Genomic DNA, 19,600 nt, shown 5'->3' on the forward strand with positions numbered 1-19,600 from the left:
ACTCAGCTGGGGGATGGAAGAATTTACTGTATGTCCCTGACTAGCTGCCCTGCCTTGGCCGACTCCACCGATCTCTGAGCCTGTTACACATTGCCCACCCGGCGTGCGCTCGTTTGCACCAGTCAAATCAGGACAGTGGCCTTTCACCCCCACTTCAGGGCAGCAGGGAGCCCGGCTCAGATTCTCCTGTCCTCTCCCCACCCCTCTGCACCGGTCTCCTTCACACCGTGTCGCTCCTCTGCGTCTCTGGTGGGCAGGGTCGGCCTCTCTGTCACTGCCAACTCTCGGGCTCCGTTCGAGTCGCTCTTGCACCGTCTGAATCGGCTCCCATCCCGGAAACCCCCACGGAGCTCGGCAATACTGAAAACTCTCCCCAAGCTGAGTCCCGAGGGTGCCGTGAGGCAAGCCCCTTCCCGTCAGCGGGGGTGTAACACCCACACGCACACAGCTGTGGCGAGTGTGATCCAGTTGTCACAGCTGATGTGCACCTGTTCCCTGATTGCACAGTCGTTTTCCCCAGCGCACAGTGGGTGTGACAGGCTGCCGGCGCCATCTGATAGCACCCTGCTCTGTGTACCCGCCTGTGCTATCCATGCCTGGCTATGGAGAGTCAGGCCCGAGGCCCCCTCGTTCCCCTGCCCATGTGCTGGCAAAGATGGTTAGCAGAGCTCCCCTTCCCCAGCCCCGCCCTCCCTGGAATGCCCAGCAGCTGGGTCCCCTTGGGAAGTGTAATGCACACGGCACTGGGCACCACCCGATGCCAAAGCTGCCTCGCTCCAGCCCTCTGGGGGTAGTGGCTCCTTTCTCTGTGAGCTGGTGCAGTTGCCAGGCTGACCATTAGAGGGAGACAGAGTCGCATGCGCTAAGCCGGCGTAATGCAGGAGCAAGCTGAGTGCCGCTGTGCCACGGCAGAGCTGGCTCTGCGCCCATCCGGGAGCATTGTGTCCATGCAGCGGGTCCTGCCCTGTGTCAGCCGCTCCCTTCAATTCCTGGTTCCCCCATCCCCCCGGCTGGCCAGGACCCACTAGGCGTGTGCTCCGAAGCACCCCCTGCTGGAGAAGACGCCTGTGCCAGGACCATGAGAAAACCACAGGGCACAAATCCTGTAATTAGCCTCATTAGGGCTGCAGCACAAGTAAACCCCACTGCCGGCTCCTAGGGTGGGTGGAGCTTGGTGGCATTACAGCCCTGCCTCCCAGCTGCATCGGATTAGGATCTTGCGCTGGGGAGCAGCTGCCTGGGAAATAATGGGCTCTGGGTTTGGTTAGGCCTGGGAACACGCATGGAGAGGGAGACACAGCGGCACTAGCCAGAGGGCTCCCCGGCACGTTGCCTTCTGAAGCTGCAGAACAGGGCGCCTAGCGGGGGGACGCACAAAAGGCTCCATCCCTGAGAAAGCTCGGGACAAACCCCGCTCCCCGGCTACACGGGCGGCTGGGCTCACCCGCAGAGCAGCTACCGCAGCTCCTGCGGCCCCCCGGACTCCTGGGTCCTCAGCCAGCCTTGGGAGTCCCGCCAGATCTGGGTGTCAGAAAGGAACCCTTGAAACCGAGCCTGTGCGGGGCTGGGAGGAGAGGAGGAAGGTGGAGCTGGTTGGAAGATTTTTTATGAACTGAAATTTCACGGAAGCTGAAATGTTTTGAGACAGGCTGTGACGAACCAGGTTTTGGAGCGGAGGGGGGACGGGGGGAGTCGTGTTCTGTAGCCTGGGGGAAGAGCCAGATTCTGCTCCGGGTCAAAAAATTCAGCTTTGACCCAGGCAAAGCAGGGACTCCCCCATCCCCAGCCATTGGCCTCACGTCCTTGGACATTTCAACTCCTCTCTTTTGCAAAAACGGTCGGAGAGGCTTGGCTTCCGTCCCAGGCAGGACAATACATTTCTGAGCCTCGAAAGGGGATTGTCTGGTCGGCTCTGGAAAGGGTCTGAGTGGTTTGGTAGTGGGGGAAAGACAGAAATCAAGGCTGCTGGTTTGTCAGTGCCTGCAATCATGCGGGTGTGATATGGTTTATGGTGAAACACTTCAGTGTCGACGCCTGGGGGGTGGGGGGAAGTCCAATGGCTGGCGGTCAGCCAGGAGGTCAAACTAGATGATGTGGGTGGGGCCTCCTGAGCTGAACATCTCTCCGTATGGGTCACCCCATCTCGCCTGTTCTGTAAGCCCCACAGCCTTCCCCTAAAGAGATAGGTCTGTGCAAGTGCCCCCATCTCACAGATGGGGAAACTGAGGCATGGAGAGCCTGGAATGAATGGAGAGAATCAAACGCAGGAGTCTTGATTCCAGGTTCCCCTTTTCTCTAGTAACTTGGCGCCACTCCCCTCCCCAAACCAGGAGCAGAACCCAGGTGTCCTGATGCCAAGTCCCCCCTGCTCTAACCACTAAACCACACTTCCGCAGAGGCACTGTCTATTCCATACAGAGTGTTTTATGGGGTCCTCATGACCCCACTAGCCCATCGCAGCCACAGGCTGGACGTTGTTTGCCAAGTGGAAGCCTTAATGCCGGCGGGGAGAGTGTGGATCTGAGAGCAGCCCAGCTCTGCCATGTGGTGACCCTGCATCCAGAAGGGTTGGAGGCGGGGGTGATAGTGTGAATGAGAGCAGTGGGGAGAGGGGTCCTTTTATTGAGCCTCATTTGCCTCTGAGCCCAGGTTGTAGGGGGCAGGGTAGAAGAGGCCTCTCCTAACTGCCTCTCACCTGAATTCTAGATCTCCTGGGTTCTTCACTCTAGCTCCTTCCCTGCTTCCCACCTCTGCCCCCTCCTACCTTTGGCATGAGACTAAGACTCTAAACATCCATGCGGCGAATTGCATCCGAGATCAACCCAACTAACCAGCCAAGGGAAGACATTACAACAAAGCCCTGCACGTCAGGCTCCTCCAAGCAGAGAGATGGCTCGGGCTTGGGGCAGGGGGGAGAGCTGCTTTGGGGGAGGGGCTCCCGTGCCTCTAGCTTTATCTCTGTATGGTTTTTTGGAGCCCCGATTAACGAGCAGAGGGTTTAATTGAGGCGACAGGCTCCTTCACCGCCGTCTTCCTTGGTTTCCTTCCAGGGCTGGATTCGAACAAGATGTTGAGAACGCAGCCAAGCAGCCGGGGAGCTGTCAAGGTAAGTGAGGCCAGGGCCGCCCCCCCGCCGCCCCCCCCCCCGCAGTGGCAGCTGCAGGGGCAGGAAGCGCTGGGGGTCTCCGCGGAGGAGAAACGGGATGAGTCAGCATCCCGGGCTGCCCATAAAACAGCCCTGGCCAAGCAGAACAAAAGTGGTGAGATGCAAAATTTGGACCTGGATTCTAGGGGGGAAATCCTCGTGTTTCCATTCTGGGGCAGTGGAGGGATCCGGGAGGCAGGGAAGGGGGTATGAGGCCTTTCGCTGCTAGGAGGCTCGCACCCAGCTGGACCCTGGCCGGGGCACTGGCTAGCTCAAGGGAGCTAGGAATGGGCTATGGGGACTTGCCTTTCTAGGCCTTTCACCTCCCGGGCTCTGGTTCCGACCGGGTGGCTGTCCTAGCTGTTCTTGCTAAAAACCCCATGTAGTCTGTGACAACTGAACCCACAAGAGCCCCAGTTTGCAAACCAAGCTCCAGGTCTCCCTGGCTGGGAGTGCTGGGACCCGCGGGGCCGCCCAGATCCTTAGCAGTGTCGCTCCAGTGGATGCTGCTCAGACGCAGGGAGTGGGTGGACCAGGTGCTGGATTAATCCCTGAACCTGTCCCTTGCCCTGTAGTTTCCCACCCTGACATTCCCCCCAGCTCTGCTGCAGTCTCCCCATTCCTGCCCCCCTCCCCTCTTTGTTCATTGTTGATATCTAGCTACCGCTCTCTTCTCCTTTCTGCAGACGCCGTGACCTCCATGGGAAATCACAACAGTGCCAGTGACTCCTCATATGGTCAGTGACCCCGTCTCCCCCCTCTCACTTTCACCCTCCCTCCAACCCTGCTGCCCCCCAAATCCCTCACCCCTAACCCTCTGTGACGTCTCCTCCCAAAGCTCTGGGAAGGGACGGGCCCTACGTGGTTTACTACTCATTGCGGTTCTGCTCTCACCCCCCACCCTGGGGCCGGGAAGAGTTTGAGGGTGGGTTACAACACAGAGGGCTTGTCCCAGTTCCGCTGAGACCCCAACATCGGGACGTCCCATGAGCACGCCATGCTGGGACACCATATTGAGACAGCCTGTGAGGACAGGACAGTGGGACAGCCCATGCAGACGCCATGTTGGGATGCCATATTGGGCTGCCCCATGAGGACTCTATATTGGGATGTCACGTTGGGGCATCTCATGGGGATAACCCTTGGCAACGCCATGTTGGGTCACCTCATGGGGATGCCATGTTGGGACGTTACATTGAGACACCTCATGGGGATGCCATGTTGGGTCACCTCATGGGGATGCCATGTTGGGACGTTACATTGAGACAGCTCATGGGGAGGCCATGTTGGGACGTTACATTAAGACACCTCATGGGGAGGCCATGTTGGGACACCATGTTGCGATGCCGCTTGGTGACGCCATGTTGGGTTACTCCATGAGGGTGCCATGTTGGGAATCCCCTGACCCCCCAGAGTATTAGCATTGTGCCCCTGTCTGCAGTACCACCATTGCTTCCTGTTGGGTAAGGGTAACACCCTCCACGAATCCCCCTCACCATCCTACAGGGGCAGCGACAAGTTCCCTCAGGGCCAGGGCTGGTGTCTCCTCCTCTGGGAGTCTGGGCCTGCTGAAGCCTGGTGTCCAAAGATGGCTCCCACCAGGCCCGACCACGTCCAGACAAAGAGCTCCCCAGCCAGTGAGGCTTGGCAAGTGGGCAGTTGGGGTGCTGGGGAGGTAAGCAGCCACTGCCCTGAGCGGAGCTCATGGAGAGAGGCCAGAGGGTGCCCACCATGGGTGCCGGGGGTTGCATCACTAGTCTGTCACCATCCACACCGACACGAACCGCGTCCCCTAACCACCATCGCTAACCCTGTCACCTCTCATCACCCCACCCGCCATCTCTGCTCGTCATCACTCAGAACATCCCGCATCACCCTCCGCTGTGGCAGGGACGGAGCCGCGGTCAGGGCTCCGACGAGAGGTTGGGATCCCAACGGCTCGAGTCGGGCCCCGCCATGACGGCCCTCACCCCTAAGGTCGTGCTGTGAATCCAGCGGGCCAGATCCTGGTTCAGTGGGCAGCAGCAGAATTCCTCGCACACCCCAGGCAGCCAAGACCTGACCTGTCTTCCCCCAGGGCCAGGTCTGGAGGAGAAAGCAGGGGCGGACAGCTGCGTGCATAGTCACTGTTCGAAAGCAGCCAGGAAGGGGCACAAATAGGAGCTGGGTTTATTGAAGAGCGGGGTTAGATTGCAGCAGGCGATGCCCCCTGGCATGGGATGGGGGCTGAATCTGTCCTGTGGAGCGTCACAAAGAGCCGTGGCAGGGGGCAGAGCACGGGGCTGGTGTCTCTCTCTCATCTTCTCACCCCTCCGGACTGGGGCTGAGGACACAGGGCCAGCCATGCAGCACCATAGCAAGTGAGGTGCTGGGCCCAGGCTCTGAGCGTGGTGCTCACGCCGGGTGCTATGTACACGGAGCTGGGCACAGCATGGGCAGGTGCCATGCAAGCTCCTCCTGGGCAGTGCTGGGCTTTTCCCCACCTCACGCACACCTCTGCCAGTGCCCCTCAATCCCGACCCTCAGCCCCCTGCTATCCCGGCCCTGGGCTCCCCCCACAGCTCTGCCGGTGCCCCTCAATCCCAACCCGCAGCCCCCTCCTATCCCAGTCCTGGGGTCTCCCCACTGCTCTGCCGGTGCCCCTCAATCCCAACCCGCAGCCCCCTCCTATCCCAGTCCTGGGGTCTCCCCACTGCTCTGCCGGTGCCCCTCAATCCCGACCCTCAGCCCCCTGCTATCCCGGCCCTGGGCTCTCCTGGGGCTGTAACACAGGCTGGGCTTCTGCACCTAGGCCCACCCTGCAGTGATCAATGGGGCCAAGACTGAATGGAGCCCAGCGAGTGAGCTCCTCCTTCCTGCTCCCTCAAGTGGGGGTCTCTCCAGGGCAGGGCCCGGGCAGGGGGGCAGGGTGTGGGGGAAGCTCTCTCTGCGTATGCTCTGTGCAGAGCCGGCGTTGGTCTGTAGGGCTCCTGATGCAGCCTCCAGTGGGATGGATCTGGGAGGGGGTATTTTACCATCCAGCAGGGGGTGCTGGCCTACCTGCTTTGCCGCGGGCCTCTGGCCCCTTGTGCCGGCACCTGGAGTCACTGGTGATAATGCAATAGGTGGAGGGGGGTGGTCCAGCCCTCCAGCAGGTTGGAGGGGGACCCCCTACCCGGATCCCGCAGGCGTGCGGGCTCATGCTGCCGTCACCAGCCTGCTGTGTCCCCCTGACGTTTTTCTTTGTCGTCGGCAACGCAGGGCAAGTCCGACCCGCTAGCTCCACCGCCAGTGCTGCGCCCTTCCTGGCGCCCACGGGCCGTACCCAGGTGGGCACGGCCCGAGACGCCCACCCCGCCCCTGGCGCCGGCGACCCGCGCTCCACCTTACGCGTGGCTGTAAACACTCAGGGTAAGAGGGGATTTGCCCGCATGGAGCTGCACGACGGGCTGTCACCGGCACCATTAACTCAAGCCCCGGCTGCGGTTCCCCAGAGCGAGGATTAACCCATGGGAGCATGGCACCTGTTTGCAAGCAGAGAATAACCAGCTCTCTCCCTTTCAGTGGCGTTCGGTGGGGGGCGGGCAGAGGGGGCAGCTTCCCTCAGCGCCTAACCCCTGGTGTGCAAGGAGAGGGGCAGGATCGGGAGGCGAGGGGGTGTGTGCATATGAGAGCGGTGCGGGGCCAGACTCAGGGCCCGTCTAGCCCAGTGTCCCATCACTGGATGCTGCAGGGGGGGCGGTGAACGCCACCGCAGGAGGGGGTGCTGCTGGACCGGGACAGGGGTGAGGTGACGCAGCAGGGTTTTCATCAGACCCTGAAACTTTTTGCAAGTTCGCGCAGGACGTTCTCTGAGCCAGGCTGGGATTTCACGAGGTGGGAGAGAGAAATACAGAGAGAGAGAGAGAAGCCATAGCCCAGTGCCCACCGCGGTCACCTGGCACGGGGAGACCTATGGTCAAGTCCCTGCTCTGAACCTCGGTCTCCTGCATCCCAGGCGACAGCCCCGATCACTGGGCTGCTGGCTGTTCTGGGGAAGAGCGGAGCCGCTCTCGCTGGCTGGGTTTTCGTGAAGAATGGCAAAAGGGCGCGGGGTTAGTCCCAGGCCATGCAGGGGTCGTTCTGAAATCCTGAACATTGTCAAGGGCCAGGAGAGAGAGTTCCCACCTGGCTGTAGTGCTCTGTGTGTGAGAAAGAGAGAGAGAGCTGTGTGCGCAGGGTGCAGGGGGGGGCGTGTGCGCAGGGTGCGGGGGGGGTGTGCGCAGGGTGCAGGGGGGGGCGTGTGCGCAGGGTACTGTGTGGGGGGGGCGTGCGCACAGGGTGCTGGGGGGGGCGTGTGCACAGGGTGCTGTGGGGGGGGGCGTGCGCGCAGGGTACTGTGTGTGGGGGGGCATGTGCGCAGGATGCTGGGGGGGCGTGCGCAGAGGGTGCTGGGGGGGCGTGTGCACAGGGTGCTGTGGGGGGGGGCGTGCGCACAGGGTGCTGGGGGGGCGTGCGCGCAGGGTACTGTGTGTGGGGGGGCATGTGCGCAGGATGCTGGGGGGGCGTGCGCACAGGGTGCTGGGGGGGCGTGTGCACAGGGTGCTGTGGTGGGGGGGCGTGCACAGAGGGTGCTGGGGGGGGCGTGCGCAGAGGGTGCTGTGGGGGGGCGTGCGCACAGGGTGCTGGGGGGGGCATGCGCACAGGGTACTGTGTGGGGGGGGGCATGCGCACAGGGTGCAGGGGGGGCGTGTGCACAGGGTACTGTGTGTGGGGGCGTGCGCACAGGGTGCTGGGGGGGGCGTGCGCGCAGGGTACTGTGGGGGGGGCGTGCGCAGAGGGTGCTGGGGGGGCGTGCGCACAGGGTGCTGGGGGGGCGTGTGCACAGGGTACTGTGGGGGGGGCGTGCGCAGAGGGTGCTGGGGGGCGTGCGCACAGGGTGCTGGGGGGACGTGCGCAGAGGGTGCTGGGGGGGGCGTGCCCTCAGGGTGCTGTGTGTGTGTGTGTGTCGGTGGGAGGGGTGCACATGTGTGGTGAGAGGTGCGTACGTGTGTGTGTCACGGAGCGGCTCATCCTTAGCTCGTCTCCCCTCGATCCCCCAGGCCACACGCAGCAGAGCCAGTGTCATGATGGGGAAACAGGCACAAAGAGGGGCCGGGACTTGGCCAGGGTCCCAGAGGGAATCAGTAACAGAACCAGTCCCACACCCTGTCCCCAGCACAAGTCAGGACTCCTGGGTGCTGTTCCAGGTGCTGGGTGGGAGGTGGTTAGAACAGGAGACGGCCCGGTGTCCATGCTGCCGTCGGTGGGCCCTTTGGCCCCGCTACCCCAGTGTTCTGCCCTCTGCCATCAGAGCGACCGCTTGGCACTTGCCGCTGCTCTCTTAGTGCCAACAGGGAAGGAGCCATCAGGATTCGGGTCCTGGGGCTGGGAGTTGTGCTGCACAGACAGATCCGCAGCTGGTAAAGACTGGGGTAGCTCCTCTGAAGTCCAGTCCCTCACCCCCCTCTAGGCATTGGGCTGCACCTCCCCCCACCAGAGCCTGGGAGAGAACCCAGGAGTCCTGACACCGCTCTAACCACTAACCCAACGCAGGGACCCAGAGCAGAACCCAGGAGTCCTGAGTCTGCTCTAACCACTAACCCAATGCAGGGACCCAAAGCAGAACCCAGGAGTCCTGCCGCTCTAACCACTAACCGAACACAGGGACCCAGAGCAGAACCCAGGAGTCCTGAGTCTGCTCTAACCACTAACCCAATGCAGGGACCCAGAGCAGAACCCAGGCGTCCTGACCCGAAGGCGGGGGAGCTCTGATGTCTTCACCCACCTGAGGCTTGTGGTATGACAGGCTCCAGGGCTCTCAGTCCATCCCTCGTGCCCCACGCAGAACTCACCTGCCGAAAACCAGAAAATGAGTCCAACCCTTTGGAGAGGGGAGGCACAGATGCCCTTTGCCTGGGAGACAGCTGAAGGGCCAGAGCCGAAATGGCTTTTAAAAGCCAAGCCATTTGGGGCATTAGGACTAATGTCTGTTTAAAAAAAAACAGCCAGACACACGCCAAGCTATGAAAGCAAAGCCAAGCAGCGAGAGACGTTGCTGCTCCTGGCAGGAGGGAAGGCAAGAAAATAGCCGTCAAATTGCAGCGAGCGCTCGGAAGAGGGCTCTGGAGTGAGCGGAAATGGGTCGCAAAAAGCAGCCAGATTATCTTCTCCGCCCGATGCAAATGAAAGGCTTGTCTGGCCGTATCCAGTCAGCACTGGCACCAGGATGGGCAGGGGGAAGGACCACAGATTGCTGGCAGCTCCGAGCCCTAGATAGAGCCACCGACCCAGCAGGGTACTGGAGGATCAGAGGGGATGATTTCAGGGGACCCTCCCCCATCTCCCAGAAAAAACGGCTCATCACACACGCCCCTTATATATACTGCCTGGAAAAATCAGTGGCGAGGCTGTGGTCTAATGGTTAGAGCACGGGACTGGGATGCAGGACTCCTGGGTTCAATTGGCTCTGGGAGGGGAGTCTTCACTTGTGGTTAGAGCTGATAAATGGCAGTCACGAGTCATGGTGTCTGTTCACAGGGAGGCAGTGGTCTCTAGTGGTTAGAGCAGAAGGGGCTGGGAGTTGGGACTCCTTGGTTCTAGTCTTGGTTCTGGGAGAGGAGTATGGTCTAGTGGTTAGAGCAGGGGACGGGGAGCCAAGACACCTGAATTCTCTTTCTGACTGCTGCGAAGGGCTTGTCTGTATGGGAAAGTTATACCAATATGAGATAAGATGAGAATTTAAACCACTAGGGAGATACCAGGATAACCTCCCTGAGAAAGCTCTATTTCTTTTCGGCTTGGCATATATCACTTTGGACAGGGATTATGCCAAACCAAAAAAAAAAAAAAAAGCCCCTCATATTGGGATAAAATGTCCCCTCGTCAGTTATATATAGCTAGCATGGTTTGAATTCACACCTGGTCTACACATAAAATGCAGGTCGACATAGCTGCATCGCTCAGGGGTGTGAAAAATTCGCAGTCCTCCGCTCCGAGGCTGTGCCAGCCTAACCCCCGGCCTAGACGCGGCTAGGTCGGTGGACGGATGCGTCAGTCAACTAGCTACCGCCGCTCAGGGAAGTGGTGTTCGTACGGCAACGGGGAAGCCCCGTCTGCCACTGCAGGAAGCGTCCCCACTATGGTGCTACAGCGGCATCGCTGGGCCGTGCTAGCTGTCCGTCAAATGGACGAGTCCTGACACCGGGATAACGTTCCCCTGTGAACAAGTCCTGACTCCGTGTGTGGCCTGGTCTCTGCCTCCCTCTGCACCTTCGCTTCCCCGGCCATCAAGGGTGGGAAATGGGACGCATCCGTCCCGGGTGTAAGCCAGGGACCGAGCAGAGATCTGACTGTGACCCTGGACGCCTGTCCCTCGCAGGGCGCCCGTGAGGCTGAATTCATGTGAGCAGGGGCTGGCAGGGCCAGAGCAGCAGGGTGAGCAGTTCTGCATGGGCACGGCATCTGACCCCTGCTAAGTCAGTGGGGCGGGAGCCCTGAGGGGGGTGTCCCAGTGTACTGTCACTCACGTGACCTTCTAACCAGGAGTCAGTCGAGGACCATCTGTTGTCACTGTTCCCAGAGCCAGGTGAAGAGAGCAGCTCCTGGTGAGCCTTCCCCAGCGCGGAACCTGTCCCCAACTCAAGGGCCTTCTGCAGCAAAAGGAGGAGGGTGTTTGGTGCCATTCCAGGGAGACTGAGCAGAGGCCAGGGTTGTTAATAACCAAAATCTCTCAAAGCCTCTGAGAGTGACTTTACTGCTACAGTTCTTACTTCAGCCTCCTCTGACATGCAGCCACCTCTGGGGTGGAACACAGCAGCTGTTTATAAAGGACCCAGTCATTCACCACTAACATGCAGCCACCTCTGGGGGGGGGGGAACACAGCAGCTGTTTAACAGCCCCGCAGACCAGACTGGGACACAGAAGAGAACGTGCAGGGGTAGGGTAGACAGTAATTACGCAGGTTAGCGTTCAGGCTGGAGAGGGGGTTTAACTCCCTGACACTAGCTGAAAGTGCCTCAGGATCGTCACCAGCCACAAAGGGTTATGCCTCCCCTGAAATACTGCAGCTCCCTGGACACTGGGGTCAGCACCCCCCTTGTATCCACCAGGCTCTTTGCCGGGGGTAGGGGAGGGTCTCTCCTCCAAGCTCCAACCTCCCCAGCCCTGCGGAGCCAGGACCACAGCGCAAGGCAGCTCAATGCCAGCCCCTGCCCTCCAGATGAGCCAGCCACTTTCCATCAGCAGCACTTCTGCCGCCTTGCTTCCAGGGTTACTCATTGCTCTGCCTTGAGCCGTAATGGATGAGGGAATGAGACGGGAGCCGAGCTCCCCCATCACCCTTCTGCTAAACGCGGGCGCCCCAGAGCCCTTCGCCTGCCCCATGGAGTTTATCGGGAGGGGTGTCAAGGAAGGGGGAGCTTAGACATGAGCCTGATGCCCAGACTGTAACGTCCAGTCTGAGGCACCAGTTCCACCGGCTTGCTACGTTTCCCTGCCCAGCCACGCAGCCCCCGTGGCTTCCCCGGTTAGCCGTGCTGGGACAGGCTCCGCGGCGCAGATGGACGGCACCCGCTCCCCTGCGCGTGAGCAAAGGGGCCTGCCCTGGGAAATAAATCAGAGATGGAAATGGCAGGTCCCAGGGCAGACCAGGGTGCCCCATACCGCAGCCTCGGATAGCCAAGTGTGCCTAAGGCAACCACAGTATCACCCCCCCCGCCCCCCCATACCGCAGCCTCGGATAGCCAAGTGTGCCTAAGGCAACCACAGTATTCCCCCTGCGCCCATCCCTATACCTCTCCCTGAGGCTGGCCATGTCATTGGGGTCAGATTCTCAGCTGGTGTGAATGGGCATTGCTCCATCGGAGTCAGTGGGCCAGATCCTCAGCTTCTGTAGCACGGTTGGCTCCAATGGAGTGACGCCCATGTACACCAGCTGAGGAACTGGCCCCTTGTGGCACGGGGAGACGAGCTCGGCCCCCTACAGCTCGTCGCTGGCAGGCTGGGGAGACGCTTGCCACACTCATAAAAAAGCATCTTTCGCACGTAAATTGTGCTCTCCCCGCTGGGGGGGCTGAAGTCCTGAACAGCCAAAGGAGGGGGTTCAGACCCCCAGGGAATTTGAAAGCACAGATTCCCTTGAACTTTGGCTGAGTAACAGATTGATTCTGCATAGATGCAGATTTCCTGTGTCGTTAGTCAAGCTCCCATTTTTAACAAAGTCAAGAGGGTCCCTGTGTCCAGCAGTCCTGCCCCTTGCTCCCCACAACGAAATGCAGCGGATTAAAGGGATACACTGTCTTCTCTTTAAAGGCCTTGCGTGGCCTGGCGTTTGTAAAGTGAGCAGCACGCGGGCGGGAGGGAAGGGAGGGCAGTGGAGGGGGGCTATCATAAGCTGGGAGCTGCATCTGTGGTAAGAGCACTTAGCGTGTGCCCCACAGGGACCCAGCTCAATTAACAACTGTGCCCCTTGTGTCTCCCCCTTTGAGCACAGAGCAAACAATAAAGTACAATCCCCTCAAATGAAAGGCATTGGAGCTGCAGAGCTCCTAGGTACCAGTGGGTTAAAAGTCCGTGGCGAAGGGGCTGTGGGATGGATTGTGGACCAGTTCCAGCCTGTGATGTGGCGCTTTGGTGTTTTCCCAGCCAGGGAGCAAATTCCTGCTCGATGGAGCTAAAAAAAAAAAGAAATGAAGAAGAAAGGAAAAGAAACCCAGTTCTCTTCCAGCCTTCTCCCCTTCCCCCTCTTCAGGGATTTTTAAGATTTACAGCCTCAGCCCAGTGGAAAGGCTGATTTCAGCAGAGGCTGGGTTGGGGGTGTTAACTCCCAAAAGCTCGGGTGCAAAGGAGCTCTTTTGATAGCTTTGCTCTGGGGAGACGTTTGCCTTTGGAAGATGCTGGCTGGACCCAGTTCCGGTCCTCCTTCCCTCCCGGCTGCTTGGATAAAAGAACGACAGATGTCCAACTCTCCTGGCCCGAGTAGAAAGAAATGGTCCGTTTCCATGGATACTTTATTACCCCCCCTTTTTTTTTTAATGGAAAAAATCATTTTTTCCCTTGACTCAAAGCGTTTTGTACCTGGTCACAATAATCAGCCCCCTCCCGTCTCTTTCATTTCTCACGCCATATGTGAAAAATTCAAGGCATGACTGGGAAGACGGTGCCTTTCTTCCTGACTCCTGTGGTAACATAAAATGCCTCTAGTCTGGCCGAGCTGTGGGAGACCACGCACGACCACATGACTTAGCATCGCGATCCCCCCACAGTTCATCTGAACCCTGCCGGAGCTTGGGAGGAGGAGTCAGGACACCTGGGTTCTATTCCAGGCTTCAAGGAGTAGGGGCCTGGCAGTCGGGACCCTGGAGTTCTGTTCATGGCACTGAGAGGAAGTGTTTTTCTAGTTGTAAGAGCAAGGGAATAAAAGCCAGGACGCCTGGGTTCCTTGCCTGGCTTTGGGAGGGCAGGGGGCCTCGACGTTAGTGTGGGGGTCTGGAATCCAGGACTCCTGGGTTCCACTGGTGGCTCTGGAGGGTATGTTGCCTGGCAATTAGAGCCAGGGAGGGAAAGAGGATATTTTTAGGAGACAGAAACATGGATCATGGCTCTTTGTTCTCTTGGTCGACTGACCAGCTGTTGGGTGAGTGTGAGTACTTGGGGTAGGGCCCCCCGATCCTGTGTCATGCACCAGCCCCTCCACATGGGCAACATCCCCCAGGACAGTCGTCATTGCTGCATGGAACGCGTTACTTGCCGCTGTCACCCGCACACGCTTTCCTGCCACGGCCGGCTGACCAGCTCCCCCTGCAGCTCCAATTCCCCAGTGGCACAAATGCTTCTCATTTAATTACTAACTGCACGGAGTGTGATGAGTCCCTCGGGGCTGGGGAGGGCTGGGGAGGGTGCGTGTGTCTGGGCAGCATGCTGCTCCCGTGGCGTCAGCCTGGCCTGCGCAGAGCCCTTGGTGTCTTGCGCCGTTTCAGGACAGACCTATGCTCATCACGTGCTCTTTGGGATAACTGCAAAACAGCACAGCCCTGCCGCTGACCCCCATGGCCCCAGCTGGGTCCCCGGGCTCTATTCCCCTACTGCCTTCCCAGGGGAATCTCCAGAGTGGCTCAGGACAGGGCTCTGTCTAGCCGCAGTCTCCTCTTGCCCAGTGGCTGGTACCAGCTGCATCAGAGGAAGCGGCCAGGATCCTGCAGCGATGGGAGAACCTGCCCACAGGGAATGCTCCCTCCTGACCCCACGAGTGGTGGCTGGATTATGCTCTCCAGCTTGAGGGTTTCTCCTGCCTCTGAGTCCTGAACCCTCCCTTCCCTAAACCCATCTTCCCAGCAGGACCCACTTGGGTCTCTCCACAGGCTGCAGGGATGGGACGGGCCCCGTGGCTGCTCCACCAGTCAAAGCCCGCAGGACCCTCCCTGCTGCCCCACTCGCCTTCTCCCTTTGCTACCTGGCACCCCCAGAAAGAGCTAAACCAGCAAAGACCCACAGGGGCCACACAGCCAGCCTGGGGCTCTGGGCAGTTTACACAAAGCGGCCCAACCCAAAGGCCTTGGAAGCCAGTGGACAAATTATGGACAAACTATCCCCATACCCCCCTCTATCTATCTATCTATCTATCTATCTATCTATCTATCTATCTATCTATCTATCTATCTATCTATCTACCCCATACACCCCCTCTAGCTAATCTCTTTTCTCTTATCTCCATGTCTTTCTTGGGGCCCAATGGTGCCCCCTCCTCAGTCCCCCTTGTTGGCCTGATAGCCAGAGGGAGAAGGGTGGGGGAGGGTCCTTTCCCTCTCTCTCCGTGTCTATGTTTCCTTCTCTCACTTTTCGCTAGTTTTCCATTCCTCTGTCTGGTCTTTGTCTCTCTCTCTCTCTCTTTCTCTGCTGCCAGCTTTCACAATTAGCCATCCGGCAGCCTGATTGCTTTCCCTGCCACTCTGTGCTTTAGGCCACTCATTGCTCTCCACAGCCGCCTGCCTCCTGGCTGTCTTGGGCTCGGCGGCTCCATTCCCTGTTTGGAGCACGCAGCTTTGAAATTAATCAGCTCCCTCCGTACGGTGCCATTAGAATAAATCCTCAGCGGCTTGCAAAGGGGAGGAAAAGAATAAAGGAGCAGAAACAGCTGCAGCGGCCCAGCTAACGGGATGATTGAATTTCAAGGGATTTTCCCACAGGAAGCCGACACGTTGTCGTCCCTAACTGGAGCAACTGGGGAAGCTGGTGAGGGCCCATCACCTCAGACTCCACCAGAACCCACTCGGGTTCTTCAGGCCTCCCCCGGCTGCTGTTTTTCATCTTCTCTTGGCAGTATTTCTGCCCCCGCCAGAGGCAGGGACTGTCCTACATCCCCCATGTTCCCACAAGATTTCCATCCATATTGTTTGTGAGCCCAAAGTTCAAAGCAACAACATTCAAGATGTGGAGCAACATCCAAAACTTGAGTCGAGTGCAAGGTTTTGGTGAAGCCAGGGGGAACTGGGTGATAGTATCTGGCCTGTGGCCATACGGGAGGCCCAGCTGCATGATTGAATGTTCCCTTCTGCTCTTAACCCCTCTGAATCTATGACCTTCAGATGCTCATCTGAACCCACCGCCTGAATCTCCTCTTCATTATATCACTGTGACTCTATTGACTTTAAAGAAGTTGCTCCCAAATGAGGCCTTCAGGTGGCCTTCTTGGCATGCCCATCACTAGAAATAATAACCCCCTCCCTCTCCCACCCTGGGCACCCTTGGAGTTTCGCACTGGCTCTGCGCTGGCATAGCTTTCCATGCGGGACAGGAGCCACTGGGCCAGATTTCATCCCTGGGCAAAATCAAAGGAGTTAGTTCCCGCGGGAATCTTCCATGTTGCACCTTCATTGACTCCATGCTGGCCATCCGATTCCATTCCCCATCCCATGTCATTGCCCCTTTCTGCAGTCCCAGAGATTATTCAGCAGGAGCACAAATTTGGCGATTTCCTTGGCTTGTCCCTATTTCATTGTGAACAGAAAACAAAAGAGGAAAGGCGCTGTGAGCTAAAGTCTCCATCCTCTCCAAAATGGGCCCCGACCTGGGAAGGGTATTTCACTCAGCTCCAGCCCACAAAAAGGACATTCCCACCCCAGCCAATTCTTCTGAGACTCTTGAGGATGTTGCTGGATCGATGGGTTAACCTCCCATCTAACTCTCTCTTTGTGTGCGTGTGTTGTGTTTCTAGGCGTGCGGCAGGACTCCGAAGACAAAGATAGCTCCAAGAGCGTCCATTTCACCTTCCTCATCGGCTGCGTCTTTGTGGCATTCGTCCTCGGGGCCTTCTTTTCCGGCTTGCTCGTCTCCTGCTACTGCAGCCACGTGTTGCAGAAGAGCAAGCACGTCAGCAAGGACCCCGAGAACACGATCCAGCGCCCCCTGTCCCTGCGGAGCTTGGCTAAGATGAACGGGCTGCTGGACAACCCGTCCAAGGATGGGCTGACGGAAGCCTCCTCTCCGAAACTGTACACCACGCTGCTGCCCAGTGAGAAGGAGCTGCACAACGGGACAGGCAAGGCCGGCGTGAAGGAGCACCCAGAGCTGTCTGGTTTGCCCACACCCGAGTCCACCCCGGAGCTGCCCATGAAGGCCATCAGGAACCAATGGGAGAAGAACCAGAACTGCAACAACGCCAAGGAGTCGCAGGGCAAGGGCCAGCTGTTCCCCGGCCCCGTCTCTGGTGCCCAGGTCTTCCAGTTCCCTGGCGCCATGGTGCTGCCTAGCAACCTCCAGGGCTACAACCCGTCGCTGGCCGGCTCCCCAGAGGAAAAGAAGATCCCCAACGCGGACCGGGTGCTGGTGCGCCACTCCCAGTGCTACCTGCCCAAAGGGGTGGAGGTGACGACGTTGGAGGACCTGCTGACACACCTCCACGAGGCGAGCGGCTCCCCGAAGAAGCTGCTGAGCCACCAGCCGGCCATCAGCCCCCACGCGGCCGTGTCCTTCGCCAACAGGGTGCAGCCCAAGATCCCGGACACCGAGAGCGCCCCCTATTACAGCTCCTCCACCCTCCCCAGGGACAGCTTGCCCCGGAGGTTGGACGTCCCCCCCGGCGTCACGCCGCAGTCCTGCCTGGAGAAGCAGAGGCCCTCGCTGTGCTCGGCGCAGAAGCTGATGAACCTAGCGGTGGGCGGGGGGCTGATCTCCCGGCAGCCAAGCCTGAGCCGGGCAGTCCGGCAGCACCCGCCCCCCGCACTCCTGACCCGCATGCACTCCACGGGCACCCAGGTGCCCCTCGAAGGGCCCGGCCTCTTCCAGAGCTCACTGCCCAGGCCCGGCGGCATCAAGAGATCGGCCTCCATGAAGCCCGACGTGCCCCCCAAGCTGCTCTTCATGCCCTCGTCCCCCATCAAGCCGGCCGCCCAGTTCAACTACTGACCCCGCCAGCATGAGCCGGGGGGGGGGGGGGACTGCTTGCCGGCTCCCCCTGAGCCCCCGTCCGCTCCAGGGTGGGGGACGGGAGAACAATCAGCAGCGGCCGGGCAAATGGCCCTGCCTTCGGCCCCCTGGATTTGTAGTTTTGCCTCTAAAAGAGCATGTTTTTTTAACATGCATTCAGCACACGTCCCCTCCTAACGCCCGAGCAAAGGGGCTTCAAGACCATGGGGCGGGCGGAGAACACGTCCCCCGGGCCCCCTGCCACCACATCCACCCCATATGAAAAGCTGCCGGGGGCGCGACGCTGTCAACCAGCTGCCTCTTCTCCCGCTCGGCCTGTTACGATTTGCGGGGAGGCAGGGCTGGTGGCGCCCCAAGAGACACGAGCGCCTCCTTGCCGTCGCCTGCGGCTTGCCAGGGCCCGAGGGAACGGAAGCCAGGCCAGCCTGCCGCGCCCCATCTCCATGAAGCCCCCGGTAACCTGCCGCTCGCTGGTTTTATTTATTAGACAAAACTCATTTAAACGCCCAGGCCCCGTTGTAGCATCAGCCCATGCTGGAGCCAGTGGTTTGACACCCGGCGGCGTTAACGTTGCAGCGAGGCCGACTGCGTCCCATCACTGCGGCCGGGCAGATTTCAGAGCCCTCAGCCCGTCATGGGGCAAAAATCAATTGGGGGAGAGCTCAGAGAGCTCCCAACCCGGACAGCGACTTGACAGGGTTGCAGGGGGCTGGGAAGCCTCAGCCAGATGGCCCTACGAGCCTTGTGGAATATATATATAAACACTGTACATAGCTATAAATATATATATCTATCTTTCAAGGTAACTTCACATAAGAGAAGTCAAATTTATCCTACCGTGTAGGAGAGCGAACTGTGCACAAGCCAATGGTGCTGCAGCCATGTACATGCGGTGTCGGGACAGACACAGCCCATGCTGATGCCTGAATTATAGCATCTCGTCATGCCCTGAGTCTTGGGTGGTTTTTTGGGTGCGGGTGGACAGGGTCAGTTACCCTCCAGTGTGCTTTGTACCAGAGCGTCCAAAACAGGAGTTGGCCCCGCCAGAGAGCGCCAGGGTTCAGGCTGGCGTCTGACCCGCCGGATAAGTGCAGGGGGGATGTGTGGTGGGGAGTCTCAATGGGGGTCCGGGTCTGATCCATCTCACTCCCCCCACGGGAGTCCGGGTCTGATCCATCTCACTCCCCCTATTGGGGTCCGGGTCTGGTCCATCTCACTCCGCCCACAGGGTTCTGGGTCAGATCCATCTCACTCCCGCCCCCACTGGGGTCCAGGTCTAATCCATCTCACTCCCCCCACACGGGTCTGGGTCTGATCCATCTCATTTCCCCCACTGGGGTGTGGGTCTGATCCATCTCACTCCCCCCACTGGGGTATGGGTCTGATTCATCTCACTCCCTGCTCCCCCCACTGCACCGGGGTACAGGTCTGATCCATCTCACTCCCCACACTGGAGTACGGGTCTGATCCATCTCACACACACACCCACCCTGCGATATGGTCTGATCTATCTGACCACCAGCTGCACAGGGATGTGGCTCTGGTCCAAAGCCCAGGTCGCTTCCCATCACCTCCAGCCTGCTTTGGATCCAGCCCCAAAAGCTAGAATTTCAGATGTGTCAGCACCCAGCCACCCGCACTGAGAACAATGGAGTATCACACACACACACTACTATTGAGAACAATGGCTTATCCTTCCCCCCTGCCTGTAGAGAACAACGGCTAACTCGGCATAGAAAACAATGGCGAATCCTCCCCACGCCCGCACCGAGAACAATGGGAGCGGAGCACTCTTGGAAATCTGGCCCTGCACAAGGTACTGGGCTGGCAAGAACCAGGCCATGGGAGCACTCGGCTTGGCCCAGCTTCAATCACAGGTAGGAACTGAAACCTGAACCATGGGCGCGCTCCGATTTTGGCTGAAGTCAGTTGGGAGCAGGGTTAATTTACACAGAAATGAACCCCCCTCTTCCCAGAATCAGAGTGAAACCAGCTTGACTGGCCCGGTGCAGGCTCCTGGTGTTTAGCCTGCT

At 59.3% G+C, this 19,600-nt stretch overlaps 1 protein-coding gene across 5 annotated transcripts in view; it reads left to right on the top strand.

Moving 5' to 3' along the window:
* The window catches only part of SEMA6C (semaphorin 6C), a 92,275-nt gene extending 73,765 nt beyond the window's left edge, over positions 1 to 18,510 (top strand). For 4 of the 5 annotated variants that reach the window (XM_073323013.1, XM_073323015.1, XM_073323017.1 and 1 more), the window contains 4 exons: positions 3,051 to 3,106; positions 3,832 to 3,882; positions 6,386 to 6,535; positions 16,357 to 18,510. In XM_073323013.1, coding sequence (XP_073179114.1) covers positions 3,051 to 3,106; positions 3,832 to 3,882; positions 6,386 to 6,535; positions 16,357 to 17,546 — 1,447 coding nt within the window. In that variant the 3' untranslated portion in view covers positions 17,547 to 18,510. The remainder of the gene's footprint in view (positions 1 to 3,050; positions 3,107 to 3,831; positions 3,883 to 6,385; positions 6,536 to 16,356) is intronic. The other variant, XM_073323016.1, reaches the window with a different exon arrangement.
* Positions 18,511 to 19,600: the final 1,090 nt, after the last annotated feature.

Source organism: Lepidochelys kempii, chromosome 24 (assembly GCF_965140265.1).
Source record: "Lepidochelys kempii isolate rLepKem1 chromosome 24, rLepKem1.hap2, whole genome shotgun sequence".
Lineage (NCBI taxonomy): Eukaryota > Metazoa > Chordata > Testudines > Cheloniidae > Lepidochelys > Lepidochelys kempii.